The following is a 22,603-nucleotide window of genomic DNA, read 5'->3' as shown; positions in this document are numbered from 1 at the left end:
GTGTACCTGCACATACACATTTAAGGAGACCCTGAGAGAGGTGAGAAAGATTATGTAAATCAGATGAAGAACAAAAACCAAGCAAATGCAGAATGAAGGAAAGCAGACTGGACACTTTTACTGATAAGTGAACACAAGAGTGCTGTCAGATGGCCAATTTGAATTAAGACAGTAGGTTAACTGAAAGATCAAGATCATATGAAAAAAAAATTGATTTTTTGATAGGTTTTGCTAATGTGTTATGGGCATGGGAATACCCTGTATTGTACTCGTGTCACCGAAAAAAAAATACAGTAATCTTATCAAGTTATTTTAGGGCCTTGGACTTGCCCTTTTTCAAGTCTCTCAAAAGAAGTTCTTTGAGTGTGAGCTTTGACAGGTCCGTTCAAGAACAGATACTTGTCCTGAAGCAAAACCAATGTTCTCATAGCTAGGTACTTTGAATCAGTTGCACTCAAAGGTGAATGTCATTCAGATCATTTTGATGATTTGCATCAAGAACTTTACTGGGGTTAATCAATTATCAATTCTGAACATAGGCATGTATAAGAGAAGGACGCAACAACCATGCCATCACCTACTGGTTTCTAAAGTACCGTCCTGAAGCTACAAGATTTTTGCTGCCGCCATGTCAGTTGCAAAAAAAAAAAGAAAATGTTTTTGAAAATTAATGTGACAAGAGGTCTCAGTCTGACTGTGAAACCATATGCTCATTGGCTCAGTGACTGAGGCTATAAGCTCAGCATGTTGTTTACAGAGGTCAAGACATTTTCCATAGGCTCAATAACCAAGTGGCACTTAAAAGACCAGCAGTACCTTCCATCTGACCATCTAACAAGTTCTACTCGGTAAGATGAAACTGTGTCATGCTCATGTTGTACTTTACATACAATTTACCAATTAAACATCATTCCACTTTTACTCAGGAATGGCTTCCATCCAGTAGCACACAAAGTGTGCAAAAATGCAGGGTATGAATTCTCTGTGTATATGTACATTGTGCAAGTTATAGTTTCATTTAAATAAATTAGTTGAACAGCAAGTTATTTTTAATTCACATCTACACATGCAGGCGTGATGCCAGCATGGATCAAACTGAACTCTTGCAAACTGATTAGAATCTGTGAGGCACGTTACATTTGGGGGCATTTATATTTTCTTATCAAACTAGAATTATAGCCACTGGTTGGTGCAGTATTCTGGAAGTGTTGAAGCACTGGGGGAAGGCTTTTGCAATTAAATATGTTTAAATCAATAGCCTAAGGATCTTAAACAGAAACTTAAGCTGGATTTACATAATTTTTGTTTTGTCAGCATGATTTACTTATCAGCGGTCACCAGCTACGGATCACTGTCAAGCCCTGCCTATTAGTGGATCACATTTTGATTTTTCTGATTGTGTCTCAGGCTTGTCTTTGAGTCTATGTAGTCCAACTAAATAGCTTTGCATAAAGCATCTTGCCCTGTGCAAAAAAGAAATCAGGACAGGCCAGGGGCTTATCATGTGCCTGTATCTATATTCCATCTAATAAAAAGGCAAAAAATAAATATATTTAAGTAACTGTGGGGAAAGAACTGCAAAATAACATAAATACGCCAAATAAATCACAAAAACATAATTCTACCAAAATATAACATACATGGTCGCCACCCGTTTATTGCCGTCTGCCTTTTGAATGCACAATGCACTCACTAACAGCACAGCAATCATTTTTGTCTCATGGCTTTATAGAAAGAGAAAATTGAAATAATCTGCATGTTAAGACTGATACAGTGGATTTGTGGGGGGTTTTTTATTAGTTTTTTTTTGTTTTTTGTTTTTTTTTGCAAAAGCAAATAGGAGCCCCCAAATCTTTTTACTAAACCTGTGAAGTTAAATGTCTACAGCACCTTGTCAAATTGGATGTCAGCAAATTGAATGTCTCTAAGCCGCATTTTTTTTTTTAATGCTCCTAGTCGCCTCACTGACCAACAGACTCAAGATGCATTTAAGTGCACTGATGGGCTATGCGCAGACGACATAATGATTGTATGTCAGTTCAAGTGGGGCATGTTTACTGCATGACTGCTCCTCATCCCTGCACCAGTGTTAATGGAGACACAAAACCCAACCACCCCAACCCACTTTCCACCAAGCAAGTAACAAGAATGTGAGTATTATTCAACATAGTTTTAATAAATGTTTAAAACTGCCAGGACAATTCCATCTACTAAATGAGATACAGTCAACACTGCAACACAGAAAAATACAGAGAATAGCCTGTGAGATGGAGCTGTTAACGAGACATGCATTTGCCAAACCAACAATGATCTCATTCCTTGCTTCAACGGCAATTACTCTGACATAGACACCAGACAGAATTAACCAACTTTTAAATATGAATAGGGTTTTTTTTGTTGTTGCAGTATTCCTTGGTTCTAACAGTTTACCTCTCTAATAAATTTTAATACACAGTGTTGTATCTTTTTTCCCCCATCAAAGTTCTTTCTGTTGTATTTTTATTAACTTCAAAGGCCTGATGGTCACAAAATGCCTTGCAGTAAGAAAATTAAACATATGGACATGACCTTCAGGCCCTTATACAATGAAACAGCATCAGATGGTTGAAGAGGAACCCACTCAACCAACAGTTTTCCAACAGACAACTGCAACATTCCATACATCAATTGATAATTAGGGCTATATCTGGTGATAAAACTCACAGTTACAACTGAAATTATAATCCCATTCTTCTTAAGTCAATATTCCCAATAATTAACCCTAGTATTACTTCTGGGCAGTAGCATTGGCCTTTGAGTGCTCTTGGAAAAGAGTTTAACTAAGCCAAACAAGTGCACATGAGGGAATACAAAGACAAAAACACACAGTAGCAGCCATACAAAGCTCTATGTAGGGTATAATGGGAGGAGGGGAGAATAAACAACTCACATTTACAAAAAAGAAAGCCCATAATTTAGAAAGGACAGATTTTAGATATGTGTTTCACATAAAAAGTTATTTAAAGGCAGAAACTCTGAGTCACAGATACTAATAGCACACAATTCAATTGTGACCTCAGAGGGAGGAGGGTGGAGGTAGGTACTCTACATTCATATGGGTCAAAACAAAAACAAACCAAAAGCACTAACATAATACAATCAGCCCCCAAATACCACCTTTATCTTGATCACCCTGCAATATTAGCAGCAACCCCCACTTCCCCACCCACTGTCCTTACTTATAGCAAAGAAGCTTGAATGAGGCACTTTTATCCTCACTATTCAAAGAACCAAACTGTAGCGTCAACCCATTTCTAATATATAATACATATATTCCCATTGTTTAACATTTTATATTTCAAAAATTATATTCTTCTACTCATTTCCAAATTTCAAACTTTCAAGATATTATTTGGTTGCTATTAATCTTTAAACCTATTTTTAATTTATGGAACAAGTGCAATATGTAACAGCCATTAACTGCTCAAGTACCAATTAAGATTTCCACTGGTTCACTGGAAATTCAGTCACTTAGCCTGGTGCTATAATGCCTCCAAATGAGCAGTACCTTTGCAAGCTGATTTGTTTCATGACTGAACGCTTCAAAGACCTCAGCAGACTGCACACTTCTTACCACATTTTAACACAGACTTAAAAAAAATAAATAAATAAATAAATAAAAAAAAAGCCTCTGGTGAGATATAGTTATATCCAGACCAAGTCTCAAGTAATGCTCTGACACACAGGACATTTGAACTCATAACAAGAAAGGAATGTCAATTGGCACCCACAACAGCATCGCTAACACACAAACCCAAATTCACATATTGTTTACAAATCTCAAGCTATAATATTCATCTTATGACAAGGAGACAACTATCAAACCTATAAAACCTATCTGTACTCCCTTAGCTTACATGGAGATATAGGATGTGATTTCCAAACAACTGATTTAATCTTTGAGATCCTATTTTAAATACAATGCTTTTTTATATGCCTGGGCATATTCTGGAAATTCTGTTCTGTGTCATGTTAGATATCCAAATTATATTCAAATGTCAAATGCACAAACTGACAAACCTATAATTGACTACACTGTATGCAAAGGCTTGTATATAACAATGTCCCTGTAAGAAGGCAGTTGTGGTTCAGTCAAGGAGTGGTTTTTACAGTTTTTGTTCCCCAAAAAACAAAAGGAGAAGACAATATTTCAAATTTCACATCATGTTGCAGTTTTTCATTTGCCTATATTGCCAGAAGGCAATTTCAGAGACAATTTGCAACATTTAGATTTAGCATGTCATCACTGAATGAATATATTATTCGTTTCGTTGCCTTATCAGACCAATTCACACAACAACAACAACAACAAAACAACAAAACAAAACAAAAAAACAAAAAAAACAAAAAACACTTTTTGAAGTAGGCCAGAGTGTTTTTCTCTTCCCCAGAACAAATGCGTCCATTTCCAAGTGCTTCTTTAGCTCACCAGACACTGTTGACACATTGACAATGTTAGCATTAGCCAACTTCTCCAGACAGATGGCATATTTGTGCTTAGGGCTGTTCATTTCAGCTAGAGCAGAACTCCCAAGACAGCTAGCTTTTGCAACAGTTTCAACTAAGAGTTTCCTTTTACACTTTCTTTAAGTGGTGGATTGTCCGCACTGGTGGCTAATCATGCTCCACGCAAGAACTCTATTTTTTCTTCTTATTAACATCCTCGCTTTGATTTAGAACTTTTGATGTTCCTTATAAACGCCACCATCTGGCACTTGCAGAAACAAACCAAGATCTCCTATGACCAATGTTTTATAAAGGACTTTTTAGGAAAAATGAGAGCGTATAAAATAGGGTTGTGCACGACTGACTAATCATTGCTACTGTCACTACTCTGTACCACGCATACTAGTTGTTTAATCCATTTTTAATTTTTTTATTTTAATTGATACCCAATGCTGGTAAATAGTGGTGTCCTAATGTTATGCAGCTATCTGCCACCAGATGGAACATCATTGGTGAGAAAAAGCCATAAATCTGTTATTCTCAGCCTGATCTTTTTGCTAACACCATTATTGCTAGTTCTCTTAAAGACAAAAAAAAAAAGAAAAAAAAAAGAGAGAGATTACAGATACAAGCGGCAGAAATTAGCTTTGTCTAAAAAGTGGATGGGCTTTTCCCCCTAGCAATAGGGTAAGGAGCTCAGTCATTCTGGTTGGGCTCAAAGTAGAATACCGTTTCTCCATATCAAAAGGAGCTAGCTGGGACAGACACCTGTGCAACTTGTTCCAACTGGGCATGTCCTACTGGGAGGAGGCCCCAGACTGGTGGGGTGATTATTTCATTCAGCCAGCCAGGGAATGCGTCAACGTTTCCCCGGATAAGCCGGAGGCGGTGGCTGGCGAGAGGGAGGTCTGGGCTTCCCTGCTTCTGCTCCTGCCCCTGTAACTTGACTTCAGATAAGCGGAAGAAAATGCCTGGATGATTTATCATTCGTTTTATTTTAGAGTTCAACTTTTATTGAAGTGCTTGTCATGAATTTTCCAACAGCATGCATCATTCATAATGCACGGCATGGTGCGCCACACTTTTCAGTGGCAGTTTATTCATTTTTCAGATGTTAATTTGTCACATTTTAATAATACTTTAACATTTTTTTATAGTTTAAATATGGTATAAAAAACATGTTACATCGGTTTATTTTAAGTGTTTTTCTTCTTTGTTGCCAATTGTCATGTCGATGATGCAAGCTGCCACACAGTTAAGTAGCATGATTCATTGTTGAAGAATGTGACTAATGCTTTAAAATACTTTTGTTTAATGAGCTTTTGACATTACACATTCTCAAATTTAATGGGAGTGTTTCTTAGTTTTAGACTTGTCGGCTAGTGTAGTTTTTTTTTTCCTCTCATTTTGTCCACTAAGAAATTAGTCACCAGGAGCATAATTAGCACATATTGTTGTATATTGCATTAATAAAGTATGTGTGTAGGGCACCTGGCAACCACAACACTACAGGACATGTAAACACAGCCAATAAACATTCAGAATTCTCAACAGGTGATACGTTTTCTTCCCTAGTATAATTAATCTCAGAGACAAAATGAATAAAGTTAACTTGTCTGTTATCACCAGTTGGCAGGTAGCTGTAAGCTCTCTGATGAGGAGAACAGAGGCTAAAAAGAGGTAATTCTCGTTCGCCTTATCTGTAGTTCTTCGGACTCCAGTTCCCCTGGCTTCCCAGGGTGCTGTGTTATCAGACATTCTTCCATGTTGCTCATTGTCACAATTTAAAATTGGGTCATATTCTACAAATAACTACCTAAATAGCCAAACATTCTACTTGTCACTCCTTTAATGTTCACGTTCTCTGATTTCTGCAAGACTGTGGTTCATTAAACTTCATTCTTCATGTATGACAAAAAGATCATTTTCATTTTTAGCTCGTCTCCTGTTAGTTTAGCTTCTCTATTGGTAAACCTCAGCACCGTGAGAATCAGTGGGTTCTCAACCACACACTGCAGTCCCCAATACATTAGCTCCCTTGCTTACTTAGCCACTAAAAACGGATCCCAAGACCTCATCATCTTCAAGATCTGTAGGATGTTGACCAAGAAAATTTGCCTGAGCTTATCACTGAGATGTTTCAACTGCTGATAACCATGTTAAAGATGCTCACTGTCATGACATGACATTTGAGAGTTGCATGACCCCTTTTCAAGACAAACTCCTCTATATGCCTTTACTTGATACTGTAAAAACAGAACAAAACACAATTAAAAGAGACCATTACTAAGTACAAATGTGGTTGTATATCAGATGGTCCAACCCACAGATTAACTACCTAACATTAGGTGGAAGAGGTTTATTATTCTGAATAACTGGTAACATTAATGTGAGAAAACAAAAACAAAAACTAGGAGACAGAGTAGCTACTTCTGTTTAATCTAAAGATCTTAGAAAGAAAAGCGTCTGGTCTTCTTTAAGTTCAGTTCTTTAAGTTAACTTAAAGAAGTCCAGACACTTTTCTTTCCAAGCTCTTTAGACTACGATGACCTGGATGACTAAGAACATTCACAGACATACCTACTCCTGTTTAATGGTTTACTATCGCATTTCACTCACTAGCTAAAAAAAGCAAATAGTGTTTACTTGGTAACAATCAGTCATAATAAGTTTCCAGCAGGTAACCTAACATAAACATTACTGTACAAACAATAACTTAAACAACACAACGCAATAACTTTATAACTGACCCTTTCAGAGTTGACATCACAGCTCCAGGGTGCCAGTTTTTCAAATGCTTGTGCACTGCAGTAGCGCTATCATTGAAGGAAAGTGCCGCTTTGCACAGTCTGCATTCAACTTTGTGAAAATGCTTTCACTTTTTTTTTTTTTTTAAATCTCCATTTCCATGTACTTCTGTCATCCTGGTTTTACGATTCAACATTCTTCAGCACTCTTTGCAGACGATAAGCAGCAATACTGCTGCCATAGCTTCCTGTAGTCTACTGCAGTTAGAAATGATGCGTCAACAATAATATTTTGCGTCATTGATTATGGCGACGAATCATTGCAGCCCTAGTAAGCAGCCCATGTGGCTCACTCCTTGGCCCATGCTGCTGATGTTTTATATGCACTGGGGTTTTATAAAAAGGTAAGGCAGGTGTTTGTCCTCCACAAATATTTGTCAGAACAACATGTAGGCCCATGCTGTTTACAGTCATGGTAATGCACAGAGCAGTCTAAGATTAGCTATAATCTCTAGGTGAAGACTGGGGAGAGTCAAGGAGGACTGACATGGTAATCCTGACTAAGCCCCCCGTACATACAATAGGTATGACACAAGAGTTGGGAGGATTCATATCTGTGTATGATATTACCCATAGATCATGTTTACCACTGTATGACTAAGGCTACGTTCACACTGCAGGTGAAAGTGCATCAAATCTGACTTTTTTGACCCTATGCGACCCATATCCATTCATGGTATGACAGTTTGAACAGCACAAATCCGATATTTTCAAATCCGACCTAGGTCACTTTCGTATGTGGTACTGAATCCAATACATATCTGATGTTTTAGAAAGCGACTGCTGTTTGAATGGTCATGTCGCATTAAATCCGTCTTTTACGTCACTGACACAAGACAGACGCCAATTATCAGCGCTGGAGAAGACAAACGAGAAAGCATGGTGGCCATTGTTAAAGCACGGGCTCTCTTTTTTCTCAGTGTCCTTCTTTCTCTAATTAATTTGTCAAAATTCTGTCAGTTACGACTGTGCAGAAATTGATAGACTGCTGCAACAACACCTACTAGCTCTGTAGCCGCCATTTTTACTTCCGTAAATAGAGAGCGTTGTGTGTGACGTCTTCTTTTGCGCATGCGGGCTGCTTTGAGGGCCGTGAACCCTTCACACTAAAGTGTGTTTGCTGTCACATTTTGTTTGTAGTGTGAACAACCAGACGAAAAAAAAAATCGTATTTGATCAAAAAATCGGGATTGAGCATTAAGACCTGCAGTGTGAACGTAGCCTAAGAGACAATAGTACTGTGATGAGGCAAACGCATTTCTTCTTATATTTCTAGAGGATCTTCTTTATTTTCACTGGGATCACTAGAACAGCAACTGTCCTAGTGATCCCATTAATTAGATCTGAGTTTTCAACCCCAATATCCTCAGCTCAACAAACTCAAAAAGCATCCTACTATAGTACAGAGGGGAAAAAAAAAATCCTAAGAGACATACTCTTGGTGTCACAAATGCCAGAAAAGACCATCTAGTGACACCTTCTAAAAATTCTGGCAAGCTATTCAACAATCCAACAGGCAATTCAGAAGAAGCATAGTGACAGCTTAAGAAGCTACATCTTTCCCAGTCACAATCCTAGCCCTATCATACAATAAGCTTTTGACTGACACACACATTCACGACAATCATTAAACAGCTCATTGACCGACTGGCCTATAATTATACACTACAGCCAGAAATGTTTTAAGATTTAAAATCAGCTAAACATTAATATAGTAACAAGTTTTTAAAAGCTTATTAAAAGAGAGAAAGTCAGGAAAAGGCTCTAGTTCACACCATCAGAAAGCCAAAAGCAACATGTGTCAAGCTTTAAAAAGGCATTATGAGAAGTGGTAGCATCTAAGAACTCTACAGTATGCTATTTTCACACTTCTGTCTTTCACTAACACTAGAGGAAACAGCTAATTAGACACGCCACATATACAAAGTGCAAAACAAAATGTGGAACTTCATCATTAAAAATTAATAGAAAATGTATTGTATTACTGTAACACCTTTTTTAAGTAGTTATCAGTAATCTATTTAAGATTTTGTTAGAGTTAAAGGTTAGGGACTGCCACTTCCTATGTATGTGGCACATTTTGGGGTAGACTTCAGTCAAAACACCATCATAACAAATTCATCTGGATTATAATTTGTAGAGTCCAGAATATTAAAAATGTCTAGATCTCGAAACTCAACAGTAGAAAAGCATCCTAATTTTCTCAGGACATACAGTTACTCGTCCATCTCAAACCTGTAAAACATGTCAATTTGGTTCCATAGATAAATTCCTTTCATGCATTTTTTTTTTAAATTAGTAAAGCCTTTGAGAGAGACCATCAACATATCTGCTAGCCCACTGGTAGCTCCTGGCACAACTGATGGAAAGGGAGGAAAGAGAGAGATAAGGTTAAGTTATAATGGGGACGAATAAGGAAGCATCCTGTTCGCTATTTTGCACAACTTCCTGCCACAGCCCTTAGAATTTGAGAAATAATACAGCAGGGTGGAAACACTGACGTTTCCATATGTGTATATGACTGAGCATGCATGCGTGTGCACACAATGTGAAAAAAAAAAAAAATGATTAAAAAAAAATAGGAGAAGTAAGAAGTAACAACTGACAAAATAAGCGTGAACACCAACTGTGATGAGGCTATTTAAGTAGCATGCAACAGTGGCGCCTGTTTAATAAGTTTCAACTGAAAAGCCTTCAAGTTTCAGTGGATTAAAGTGTTGTAAATATTCAACAGATGTAAGCAGCATGTGCACATGGGCATTTGGTGAAGTGATATAAGTGAGGAAAAATGAGCATGACAAAGAATGACACAGAAACAGAATGCTCAGTTTGCCCTACTGGCTCTTTCGATCATACTACAAAACACAAGCACACCAGCAGACACACCTCTAAGCCACTGCAGACCGGAAGGCGTGTTCCTGTACAGACAATGCACACTACTGACACCCAAAAATGAAACCTACTCCATCTGACAAGAACAAGATGGAGTTGTGATGACAGTTTCTGTTTCTTGTGACTGACAGTTGACCGTAGTACATCTATTGAACTAGTACATCTATATGGAATGCAAAAGAATAACACTTGATGACAACCACAATTCTCTCCTTGCAGTTTTGTGGCCAATAAAAAAAAAAATAAATAAATAAAATTTAAAAAGAAATGTTAGCTTACATGTCGAAAACTTCTTACTGATGATGCTTGCTAAGCAAACACCATTTCGGGTATGGAGTGAAAATGCGAAAGTAAACCATTAAACAGGAGTAGCTACATTTTTTTTTTAGATTAGTTGATTAACAAAATAATCTTTAGTTGCAGACAGAGTGGCCAATATAGATCAAGTCTCCCACTACATGTTGTTTTAAAGCTGCATCTTAAGATTACTGTCATTATGTATTCATTGTCTGAAGTGATTGTAACTCTGTTAAATCATAAAAATAGACAAATACCCACAAAAACTTTGAAAATAAGATAATGTAATCTAATGTTTGTCTGTCTTCAGAGTAGCAACACAAACACTTTGATTTATAACACTTGAATACATTTGTGTAATATAACAATTATCTTATCTTAGCAGTTGGTTTAGTTTTTATATTATTGTGTTTGAAAAATGCAAACAGAAAACAGATAAACATGCTATTCTGACAGTAACTATCATACGGGCATACGCGACAGACACTTCATGCTGAACCAAACTCACTCAGCCATATGCATGCATCTGTAACACTTCTACTTTGCAGTTTTATGTTAACATGCTCTATTTTTTTTCTAAGGCAAAAAACACGTTAACAGGAAAAGTCTCTTTTGCAAAAGTGACCTTTAATCAAAAAAGCCTCACAAAGATAATAGCAGAAGTCTGAGAAAAAAAAACAACAACAACAACAAAAAAAAAACAAAACACACACACCCAACAACCCAGATGAGATTATGTTCTAAGTATTTGTATTTCAGTGGTGTACCTGCTCTGCATTCCAGTGTGTGTTTCCCAGAATTTTTATTACACAACTCAGCTCTCACATCCAGTTGGAACAGGCTTCAGAGAAAGCAGCTGCTTTCTGATCTGTGCAGTGCAACAGCAACAGAGCAAACAGGGACTACAGTACATATGTTCACCCCTTTAGGATCATTCTAGTGATGTGGCTAATGTGGATGCTAGATAAAAGGTACATTCGGCTGCTCCCTTATTTCCACAGGTTTTGCTCCAGGGGATGGACCAGCACATTTTATTTGGCAAAGACATGTCAGACGCAACCTTCCCCTGGCTGCAACAGTGCTGTGTGCAGTTGATTTGTGAATTTTTGGTTGTACAAGATTTATTCTTCATCAGCGTAGAGTGGATATCTGTTAGTTAGCAGAAATTTCACTCTTTTGTAGTTGATCCAGAGTTTGTTGTATAGATTCTACCTCATTCACTGTTTTGTTTGGCTCAAACTAGTTAACAAGCTTCCTATAGCCAGGCTGATGTCAACAACACAGTGTAAACAGCAGGGAGACTTTCAGTTTCTCACCTGTCTGTGGTCAAATTGATCTTCTTAATTAAGCATAAAAAACTATGCATTTTGACAAAAGGTACAGTGTCATTGCCGTTTCTCAGTTGTAGGCCTAAAAACAAAGATTCTGCACTTGGCCAAATCATCAGAGAAAGTGCTAACAATTTAGTCTCTATTTGGTACATATACAGTTCTCTATTGGGGGGGGGGATTGCTTGGTCTAGAAGAAACTATCCTTTCTGTATTCTTCTTCTTTTTTTGTTCTTTTTTTAAAATCTAACATAATTTTATACTTTTCACTGGGTTACTTGTTGAAATAAATACTAGGGGTGAGGTGAAAAATGGCTAGAGCATGGTATCGCACTATTTTGTGTGGTGATATTGTATCGATACAGGGACACCAAATATCTGTATTTTATCAAATTAATTAAAGTACTTTGGGAATACTAAAAAAAAGATGGCTCATCGCTGCTGACAGGAGGTAAACTTTCTGCAAGTAGTTGCAGTCTGACTCTGTCTGCAATCACTCTGAGATTGTCCAAGGTTTGCAAATAATTGTTGTCTAATTTATGAATGTATACAGATTACCTGTTCCTATCACAAGTCTTAATGAATCCTAGTGAGTTAGCACAATTCGAGGGGACTTGAATTAACTGGCTTCCAGATGTGAATTTAACAGCAACAGATATGCGATTTTCAATCATTCAATCACAATAAACTGCTGTATTATCAGAAACCTATTGCATCTGACTGACCAAGTGAATACATTCAAAAGCATACTGATTATCACACTAACAGCAAACTGACTGTCTCATGGCAACATTTATATCAAGTTTTCGCGATAGTGTTAGTATGCTTGACAATCTCACTCTGCACTAAAAAAAATTAATTATCTTATTGGATAAAACAGATATCGACAACTTTGAGGACTTAATTTCCAGTTGAAACAGGCGATAAATTGCAGCATATTACTCCAAAACTAAGCATGTCACAAAAATTGTTTAAAATCACAAAAATATCATACTGTGATTGAATTATTTCTATAATATCGTATTGCGAGGTGTCTGTCTGGGTGAGCTGAGTTGAGTTATAAACAAACCACCAATTTAGCATGTGATCACAGGTGCAACATGATCAGACATTACAACCACATAAAGAGGGGCTACAGAGATTTTCTGCTCCTAGTTTTTCAGCACCCATTTACCTTGCAACTGTGTTTGTAGAATCAACTGACTCATTTAAGCTTCACACCACCTGTAACTTATTATAGCTGACTGCACACCCAGTGCACATTTTCTGCCCTACTTAATCTCCTTATCTATATATTCACCTTTCTGGCTTCTTTCTTTTGGTTTTTGTCACTCCTCCCTTCATTCATTTCTTCCTGTCTCTCTCTCTCTCCCCCCCCCTTCTGCCTCCCCCAGTCTCCACTCACTGATGGCTCACTTGCTTTCCCTGCTCAGCCTTACTCTGTAAAATACTGCTGTTCACGCTGAGCCAAGAGGCCCCTGCCACTACCAGTCCATTAACCACTCCAGTTTCATGCTGGCACTCAGTCATCCTATTCTTCATCTCACAGTAGGCTCTTCTTCCCCTGTGATGCATGGAACAGGAACCCATGTGTCTGGGTGTACCTATAGCCCTTTTAAGACATAGGATAAGCAACACTGTTGGCTTAATTAATTCTTTAAAATTGGAGAATCATTAAGAGCCCAAGGTCAGTGATGAGAGCACTACATATTACACACAATTATTTGCTATAAGTATGATTTTAGACAATAGGAACATGGGGACACATGCATGAGGTCAAACATATCCTACGCTGTGCTGAATAAATGTGAGCATTTTCCAATCAACTGGTTTCTCCCCCCCCGACATGTTATTGCTGTTAAGGGCAGCTTCCATAAAAGAAAGGTTTTAGTAAGCTAAATTGCTTACAAGGAGACGTTCACAGGTGTAATCGTGTGCATGCCAGCTTATCAGCTGCAGACAGTTGACACTGTTTTCTGGTGAACAGGATAATGCAAATGTAAAATAAACCTATTAAGATTGTTGTCATGACTTTTACATTAAATTGACCAGGATATTCATTCAGACCTGAATCCATCACATTTAAATGCAGAGAGATTAATAAAAAACAAAAACAAAAAAACACATGTCTGAAAGAAAGTGTGGACAAAGCAGACCCACTGTACACCAAAGCAGTCTTAACTACTGTACTTGACACTGAGCCAGACTTTATGTGTGACTAAAGAGTCATGACCTGACTTGCTTAATTTGTGCAGTTATGGTAAATTACACATTTGCTGAGGTGGTTTCCCCAGGATGTTGGTGCACTGGTGCACAAAGGCACCAGCAGGCATGAGATTTTATGCTTAAAAGAAAGATCCACTTATCTTTGCTATTAATCAGACTTTTAATGATTAAAAAAACAACAACAACATAATAACCTGCATTTAACTCTTCAAACCCATGTCCAGTGGGGCAAACAACTACCTCGTTGTTCTATTCTATTGTTCTATTCTTTTCTATTGCTAGAATAGAGGAGAATAGTCCTTTATTGTTATAGTGGTTGAGTGTATTACAGTTGTCCTCAGAATGGGCAACAAGTGTGTTAATATAGTTAAAGGGACAGAATAATCAGTATGAGACTATACATTTTTGTAATAAGAGACTAAGGGCATTATTGCTATACATTTCTCCTCATAAGTGAAATATTTAATGACGAATAATATCAAAAACTTAAAGAAAATCGCATCCATTTATAAATATTTACATGACAAGTAAATCAGCTGGCAAATTGAGGTTGGAAAACTCCAACTTCCTCAACTATAGAGAAATATAATCTAACTAGCCACTTTCTTAGGTACACCTGCTCATAAACACAGATGTCTAATCGCATGGAAATAACTCAATTCATTAAGGCAAGAAAGGTGTTTTAATAACTTTGAACATGGCATGGTTGATTGTAGCAGAGGGACTGGTCTAAGGATTTCAGAAACTGCTGATCTACTGAGGTGGTTATGTGGGATAATCCCACATAACCACCTCAAGGGTTTACAGAGAATCGTCAGAAAAAGTGAAAGTGTCCAGTGACAGGCCGTAGGTGAAAAGGCCTTGTTTATGCCAGAGTTCAGGGAAAAACTGCTTTGAACTGATAGGAAGGTAATTCAAATAACCACATGTTAAAACCAAGGTAGGCAGAAGAGCATCTCTGAACACATCTCTGTCCACCACAGCTGGTGTCAAACCTGTCAGCTAAGAGCAGGAAACTGAGGCTACCAATCATATGGGCTTATCTAAATTGGATAACAAAAGACTTGAACAAAGCTATCTGATCTGAAAAAAAAAAAGGGTCTTGAGACTTGTAGCTTGCAAACCTGCAGGAAGGTATTATAGCATCATGCCAATAAGGACAAAAATATCTAAGGATTGTTTCCAGCACCTTGTTAAAGCTATACCGTAAAGACTTACGGCAGTTCCAAAGGCAAAAAAGGCCCAAACCACTTTAAATGAGGTACACATAATAATTGGGTGCAAATGTATATTTTGGTAGTATAGTACGTTTTTGTTTTAAATTCAACAGGTCTGTCTTTTTCCACTTTCAGTAAAAATATAAAATCTACATCTCTTTTATGCCATAAATTACTAAAGAAACATACTAAAACATTACATAGTTTGCAATGATGATTAAAGTAAAAATAGGAAACAATCATTTAAATTCTAGCATAAGACATCCTCTCACATAGTTTCAAATTTCAGAAACTTAAAACCCTATTATTCTGTCTTAACACTTTACCAACTGCAAACCCACATTAAACTAGCTAAAATAATCACATAAAATGCCAACATCCAGTTATCAACAAACAATTTATGAGAAAATCAGAGAGATATCTCTGGAGCCCCAGAACAACATGCAAGTTACTGCCAAACTCAATGACCAGAGCCAGACTCTGATCACCTTGTATTCCAAACAGCTATCCAAAGGCAGTGATCCCTGGCTAATCCACACCGTGCCTTCCTGCTGGGTTGAGTAAGCATGTTTATGTCAACAGCAAAGATGCTGCTCTTTTCTGTCTCGCTGGGCCTAAAGAACAGAGATAGCTCTTCAGGGAGCACAGCTAAAATGATCTGCTTGGATCACCTTGGGTAAGTTCACTGTAGGCACACTGACTCATATTTTTAACACTAATGATAAACCTAACTGCAGGCTACATATGCCTAACACAGTCTGTGTGAAGTGAAATCCACTGAATCACTCACACACACACACACACACACACACACACACACGTTTCAGCTTACAGTCATGCCCACACACAGCCTTACATCACTACAGTATGTATCTGTGGGCCAAGCCGTAGTAAACATTACACAAGTTGAGCTCTAGGTTAGTAAACATCTAAATAATGAAAATTATTGTGATGAGTACAATAGAAAGATTTCCATTTTGAGGATATGAAAAAAAATAACCATCTGTCACAACTTTAGTATACTTGAATAGCCAGATTTTGTATAGATGTGAAATATAGCTGAAGCTATTCCAATAACATACTACGTGAAAAAAAATATACATCTCATGCCTCATTTATTGTCATTGCACTGGTTATTGTGGATGTCTGTGACATCACCACAACCCCATAACCATTCATACTGAGACCTGAAGCATGATAGACACGCTGCAGTCTCCTGAAATCTCAGAAGAAAACCTTTGCATTACGAGTAATCCAAATGATGTTACTACTACTCTTGTTGTTGTTAAGATGATAATGAAGTTATTTTCAAAGTTTCTCCCTCTCTGTAATCTGCACGGTCCTGCAATAATATATCACTGACTTGATGGTAAAGGCATAACTTCTTTTACAAACATGTCTCCAAACCAGTTGCACTGGGTTACAAAAAGATCAAGAGGCGCACATCAAGTAGAAATTACACCAAAGTGTGGTGGGTGTCCGTTGTTGTGATGTCACTTTTGACAGGCACTGTTGTTTGCAAAGTGACAAGGGAGAGTATAGACTCTTCCAAAAACCATGACACAGTCTAGCAAACTATATCATGTTTAAACTGAGAGATCGCATCCCAGAAGACACACAAAAAAAATATTCATAAACGGATAAGTATTTATAAGAATACCAAAAACAAGCTCAAAGGACAGGACATGGTCAAGGTGACCTGCTGAAGTTCAACCCAAGCGTCACAATGGGAAAGAAGGGTGATTTTTAATGACTTTGCAAGTGACATTGTTGAAACTGCTGATCTACTGAGATTACTACACACAACCATCGCAAGTGCTTAGAGAAAATGGTTTTAAAAAAAAGAAAAAGAAATCCATCTAGTGAGTGTCCGTTCTCTGGGTGGAAATGCCTTCTGGATGCCAAAGGAAAATGGCCAGTCGATTCAACCTGATATGAATACATGGGACATCAAACCTTGAAGCAGATGGCTACAGCAGCAGAATAACACACCATGGTCCCACTCCTGTGACTGTCAGCTAAGAATAGGAGACGAAGGCTACAATTCACATGGGCTCACCAAAATTGGACAACAGGAGATTCAAAAACAGTTTCCTAGTCAGAGGAACCTGAACTTCAGCAGGTTGCCAGAAAGGGGTCCAATCAGGTACTAGCAAGGTGTACCTAACAAAGTGGCCAGAAAGTATCTATTATTTTACTTAAACAAATGCAGCTGACTATTTTGTAGGTCAGATTTTAATTTTCAAAGTCCAAATACCAGTAAAACAAGCCAGCATTCCTAAACAGAGTTGATGGGTTTGGCGGCATTCTAACAGAAGCCAGTTTTTAAATGCAACCGGTTTTCAATTCTCATTCCTAGTCATAAGTCTAACGTACTCCATCATGTATCACTGATATGTCTAAAATGAGAACAGGAACATGATGAAGTCATAGACAAGACAAAGCGAAAGACAGAAGAGTTGCGAAAGCTGATGTCACACTGTAGATCAGGTAGACCAAAGAATTCTAAACTCTCACAGCGGTGTAATCAAATTCTCTCCCTCTCCAAAACAAAGGGTTCCTATTTCAGAAACAGAAGTGCATTGTAGTCAAGGACATAAATTATTCTAGGCATGCAGAAGCTAACTTACACTTTCAGGCATACTCAGTAAAAAATGGACTCAGTTATGTACTGTTATCTCAGGTGATTGCACAATTGGTTTCTGTCTGTGACTCATATTTACTTTAGGTAGGCCTAGCCTACCTAACCCTGTGTGTACATCAACACTGCTATAATACTAGGTGTTAATGGTCACAACAGTTTCCTTAATTTGATTTCAAACAAAAATATTTTTTCCAAAGCTGTATAAGCACAAAACCAAACATTTGCTCTATATTATATTCAGCTTGTCATTACACCACCTATTTGAGCAGGCAACTTTGCAAGGAAACGTAAAATGCCCTAATATGCTGGTCTTTGTCACAAAAACAGGGCCTCAAAGTTCAAATGCTTGATGTACCTTTGGGCACACGTCCAACTGATTCTACCCACACACACACACAAGTTTTAAAGAAAAGACATAGGGGGGAAAAAAACACCTGCTCTATGAAACATTTTCCTTTCACTTGGCTCTAAAGCACCAAATATTTAATTAAGTGGGCTCTAATATGGACTGAAAACTCTTTGAAACTAACCGTTTACTTGGTCTGTGCATCCTCTATGGTTACCGTTTGTCACTGTATCAGGTTTCACCTGTTGCTAGACATGACCAAGTGTTCTATTACAAAACAGTTTGCTGATGACAGACATCACTACTGGTAACTATGGCAGGCACGCACCACGCTGAATCATACATGCTGACAAAGTCAAGTAGAAACCACCTACAGTAATTTAGATTAAGTCACCTTGGGAAAATTTAAGCCCCACCTTATCACAGAAAGTTATTTCATTCGAGTACACAGTTCTATTTAAATACTTTTGCTTTAAATAGCAACTCCATATATAAAACCCATTCTGCAGAAGAAAACACAATAATTATTAACTGCACATGTGCAAATGAAAGGTTTGGTGCTTGGGCTGCTGGGAGCTCGTCGGGATTGCAAAATATAAGGTTTATGGGAGAGTTTATGTCTTCGGAGTTAAAGTGCCAGTTACTTCCTCATTTGCTGACTTTCTAGTACTTTGACCTCAGTCGTGAATCCTATTGAGCACCATTTCAAGCTGCACTGACAGCTGGTGAGAAGCCAGCTCCAGGGGGCGAAAGTAATTACAGGTACGGTGGCAGCTCGCCGCTTTGTAGCTTTACTTAAAACTTTAGAGGAAGACAATCAGTGGTTTAGTGCAGCAGTTTGGTGCCCACCCCCACTGATGGTTACATGATGAAAGTGCAGGAAGTTGAACCAGTGGGATACTCACAAATTTCTTTTTTCCATCTCCATCATCGTAGCTCTTCTTTGATTTCTTGTCCTTCTTGGGACCAGCAGCTGAGGCAGAACTCCCCGTCTGTTGATCCATATTTCTACCTTTTAATCCGTTTCCTTGAATTGGATGTCAAAATAAACACGTGGAACAGTAATCCCTTTTTTTTAGATTTTAAACGCCAATGGAAAATGCCAACTCCTTATTCCCAGGGGCCTAGGCTGGTCCGCAGGCTAACTAGCTACAATTAGCGCAGTGCTGCTAATAATTTGGTAGAAAGCCAACAGACAAAACGAGCCCCCGTTTAAGCCGCCTCTCGGTATCACTGAAGGAGGGAAATTCAAAGCACAGCCCAACACAACTCCTCGAGAAGAAAAGTACGAAAACAACCTGTTGCGTTAATAAAATATAAAGTAAGGACGCCACTCTATTATTTTCCACATGCAACACAGGTCGAAGTTTTCAGGAATGTGGATTTTAGGTCCTGAATGTATACGGTACTATCTGAGCTAACCTTAGCTTCAGCTAGGCTAGCTTGTAACAGTAAGGTTAGGTAAAGGAAAACACAAAACAAAAAAAACTTTCCGCTTCCACGAGTTGTTTCGACGACCACAGCGCGAGCGGCAAGTTGGTGTTATCAATGACCTAGGTCGACGGTGTGTCCCAAATTTGTTTCCATGGCTGTTAGAACTTAGAAACTTTTTAACCCCTGGTTGACAGAGGGGAAGCGAGTACGTCTTTAGCAATAAAGGCGTCTTCCTGTTCTGACAGTCCGCTCGGCAGTAGTTGGAGGGGGAGGAGCCTGTGTTCTGCCACTTCACCTGAGAGGATTTATCTGACAGCTCTAACTCCACCACATGCAGCTGATGGGCCAGACAGTTTCCAGGCATGCCGTGCAAGATGAGACTAATAAATATTTACATGACAAAGACGGGAGAAACAGAGACAGCTGTGTATTGTGTCATAAATGGAACCTACCCCCCCCCCAAAAAAACCCCACCACTTCAGACGTCAGGTAAGAATACGGAAGAATAACAGTTTTTGGTAAGTAGTAATGTTGAGGGAAGTAATGTCGTATCTAGTTGTCAAACTACATGTTGCAATAGCTTGCTGGAAGTTCCATTACAGATACAGAAACAATATAATGGTTAAAACAGAGCAATTACTTTAATTAGCTTTTTTATGTATACTGTAGAATGCAAGCAAATTCAGGCTTTTCTATACAGTGTTGTGCAAAAGTCTGTAGCCAACCGTCAGTTCTTAATGTTTTGCTAGGAAAATGGAAAATATGTGCAGAAATCTATTAAAATATGTGCAAATGTAGATGGAAATACAGTATATATAAGGCATCAAGATCATGTGTACAATTCTAACAAGCTTGACAATCAATGTTTAGTATGACCACCTTTATATTTCAACACAGCTTTAACTTTTATACAGTTATTTTCTTTATGTAGTTTCTCTAAAATTAAATTTAGCCTCTGTCCAGGCTTCTTAAAGGATGCTATCCAAAGCTTGTGTTTGGATATTGGCTGCCTTTTGTTCAATTGTCTGTCAAGATGATCCCACTCTGCTTCAACAATGTTGAAGTAATGATCAAGCAATCACATTCTTTCCAGATGGTATTACATGGTCAAACTCTGACGGTACTTTTATGCATTTATAATTACAAATGTTTTGACAAAATTTTCAATACCACTGGCAGAAATGCATCCCCAAACCATGGCAGCCTTCACTTGGGTGTGGACACTCACTCTTCTACTTCTACATTTGACATTCTTCAGCCTTTTAAACCTGTTTTGCTTACTTAAAAATGACACCTTTCCACTGAGATCATTTTGATGACTTCTTCTTTTGCAACTTCTTTCTCCACTTGTTCAGTTATCATTTCATCTGGGGAAGGTATCCTTTTTTTTTTTTTTTTTTTTTTTTTTTTATATTAAACCTGTCCCGTTTGGTTCTTTTGCCATCAGAATTATTGTCTAAAGGCGAAGAAAGATGCCCAACGGATTTACTTTACCAAATGGACCATCCCAGCCTTGCCGTAATGGTCCATTTGATTCACCTTTTATTGTTTATTTTATTTTGACTTGCTGAATACGGGACAGACTTGACTGGTGGAAAGAAAGGGGAGAAAGAAAGAGGGAAAGAAAAACAGCTGAGAAGAGGGACGGGGGAGAAGGGCAAAAACCAAAAACCAACAGAATAAGCAGACAAAAAATACATATATCGATCACCTGGATCACCTGTTGAGAAAGAAAAAAAGAAAGCAAGCAGAAGAAAACGAGAGTAATAAACAACATCACAATGATATATGGGAATATGACAGTAAATACTAAATATTAAACATTATTGTGCAGCACGTAGGATCGACAGCGCACAGTGTGCTTTGAGGTAGGAGCCAAAAAGGGTGTAGTTTGTGTGTGTGATCACCCGTGTGTGCACCTGTGAGCATGAACGCGCTTGTTTTTAAAAGGTTCCTTCATGTAATGATCTGCTAGAGGGTGTGGGGGGCCACTGCCCCGTCCTCCAGGGCATGAAGCAGGTATGGAGGAGATCAAAACTCCAGACATCCAGAGGCCCCCAGAACACAAGAGACCAAGGAAGACCAACAGAGGGGCAGCCGTGCCACTATCCCAGAAAGAGCTGAGGAGAGTCCCAGATGAGGGGTCACTCAGCAGCCGCGGAGCAGAAGCCGGGGGGGTTGCAGTGACGTGCCCGTGAGCTCCGCCGGCAGCCAGCTGTGCCTGAGTGACCGAGCCCCGGGCTGAGAGGCCGAGGGCACCCCATCCCCGAAGTGGCCCGAGCGAGCCCCAGGCTCCAGGCCCCGATAAGCAGCCGCCAAGGAGTGAGCCGGTGGGTACCTGGGCGCCCACCCCCGGACACAAAGAACCACCAACGCACCGATGTCTGAGGGCGTCTGCCACCGGCAGGGGAAGTGGTGGGGGAGATGGGCCTCCAAACCTTGGAGGGCCTGAGATGTCCCCAGAGAGGTGGCGTCTGATACCCAACCTGACATAAAGACACAGACAAACAGGCACACACAGATACAAACATCTATTCCCACCCTCATGCTCTCATATACAATTACTCAACACTCACCCAACGTGGAGACGGACATAAAGAGACGCTGTACACACAATCACACTCCCCAAGCGTACTCTAAGCCCCGGGTCTAGGTACCCTTGCCCCTGGAGGGGGAAACTGCGCCCAGACCCAGGTGATGTTACCCTTTTCCCTGCGGTGGGGAGAAGCAGACTGCCCCGACTCCGCAGCAGCAGGGAGGCCCCACATTCCAGACCCCAGTCGGACGGCCAACTCCTCCTCCTAGCCCCCCCGCTCCAGCAGGCCGCAGAGAACGGGGGTGTAGGAAGACTCCAAACCTCCCTCCACCCGCTCTTATGTAGTGTTGATGTATGTGTGTTCTAAGGTGCATTTAAAACCCAGGAGGGC

At 39.0% G+C, this 22,603-nt stretch overlaps 1 protein-coding gene across 1 annotated transcript in view; it reads right to left on the bottom strand.

The window, feature by feature from the left end:
- Positions 1-19,937, bottom strand: part of diaph1 (diaphanous related formin 1) — a 95,468-nt gene extending 75,531 nt beyond the window's left edge. The window contains 1 exon segment of the mRNA XM_013271015.3: positions 19,148-19,937. Coding sequence (XP_013126469.2) covers positions 19,148-19,246 — 99 coding nt within the window. The 5' untranslated portion in view covers positions 19,247-19,937.
- Between the last annotated feature and the right edge of the window lie 2,666 nt (positions 19,938-22,603).

The sequence above is a fragment of the Oreochromis niloticus genome, linkage group LG2 (assembly GCF_001858045.2).
Source record: "Oreochromis niloticus isolate F11D_XX linkage group LG2, O_niloticus_UMD_NMBU, whole genome shotgun sequence".
Lineage (NCBI taxonomy): Eukaryota > Metazoa > Chordata > Actinopteri > Cichliformes > Cichlidae > Oreochromis > Oreochromis niloticus.
The sequence above is the reverse complement of the archived record's forward strand: the minus strand, read 5'-3'. Positions and strand labels throughout refer to the sequence as shown.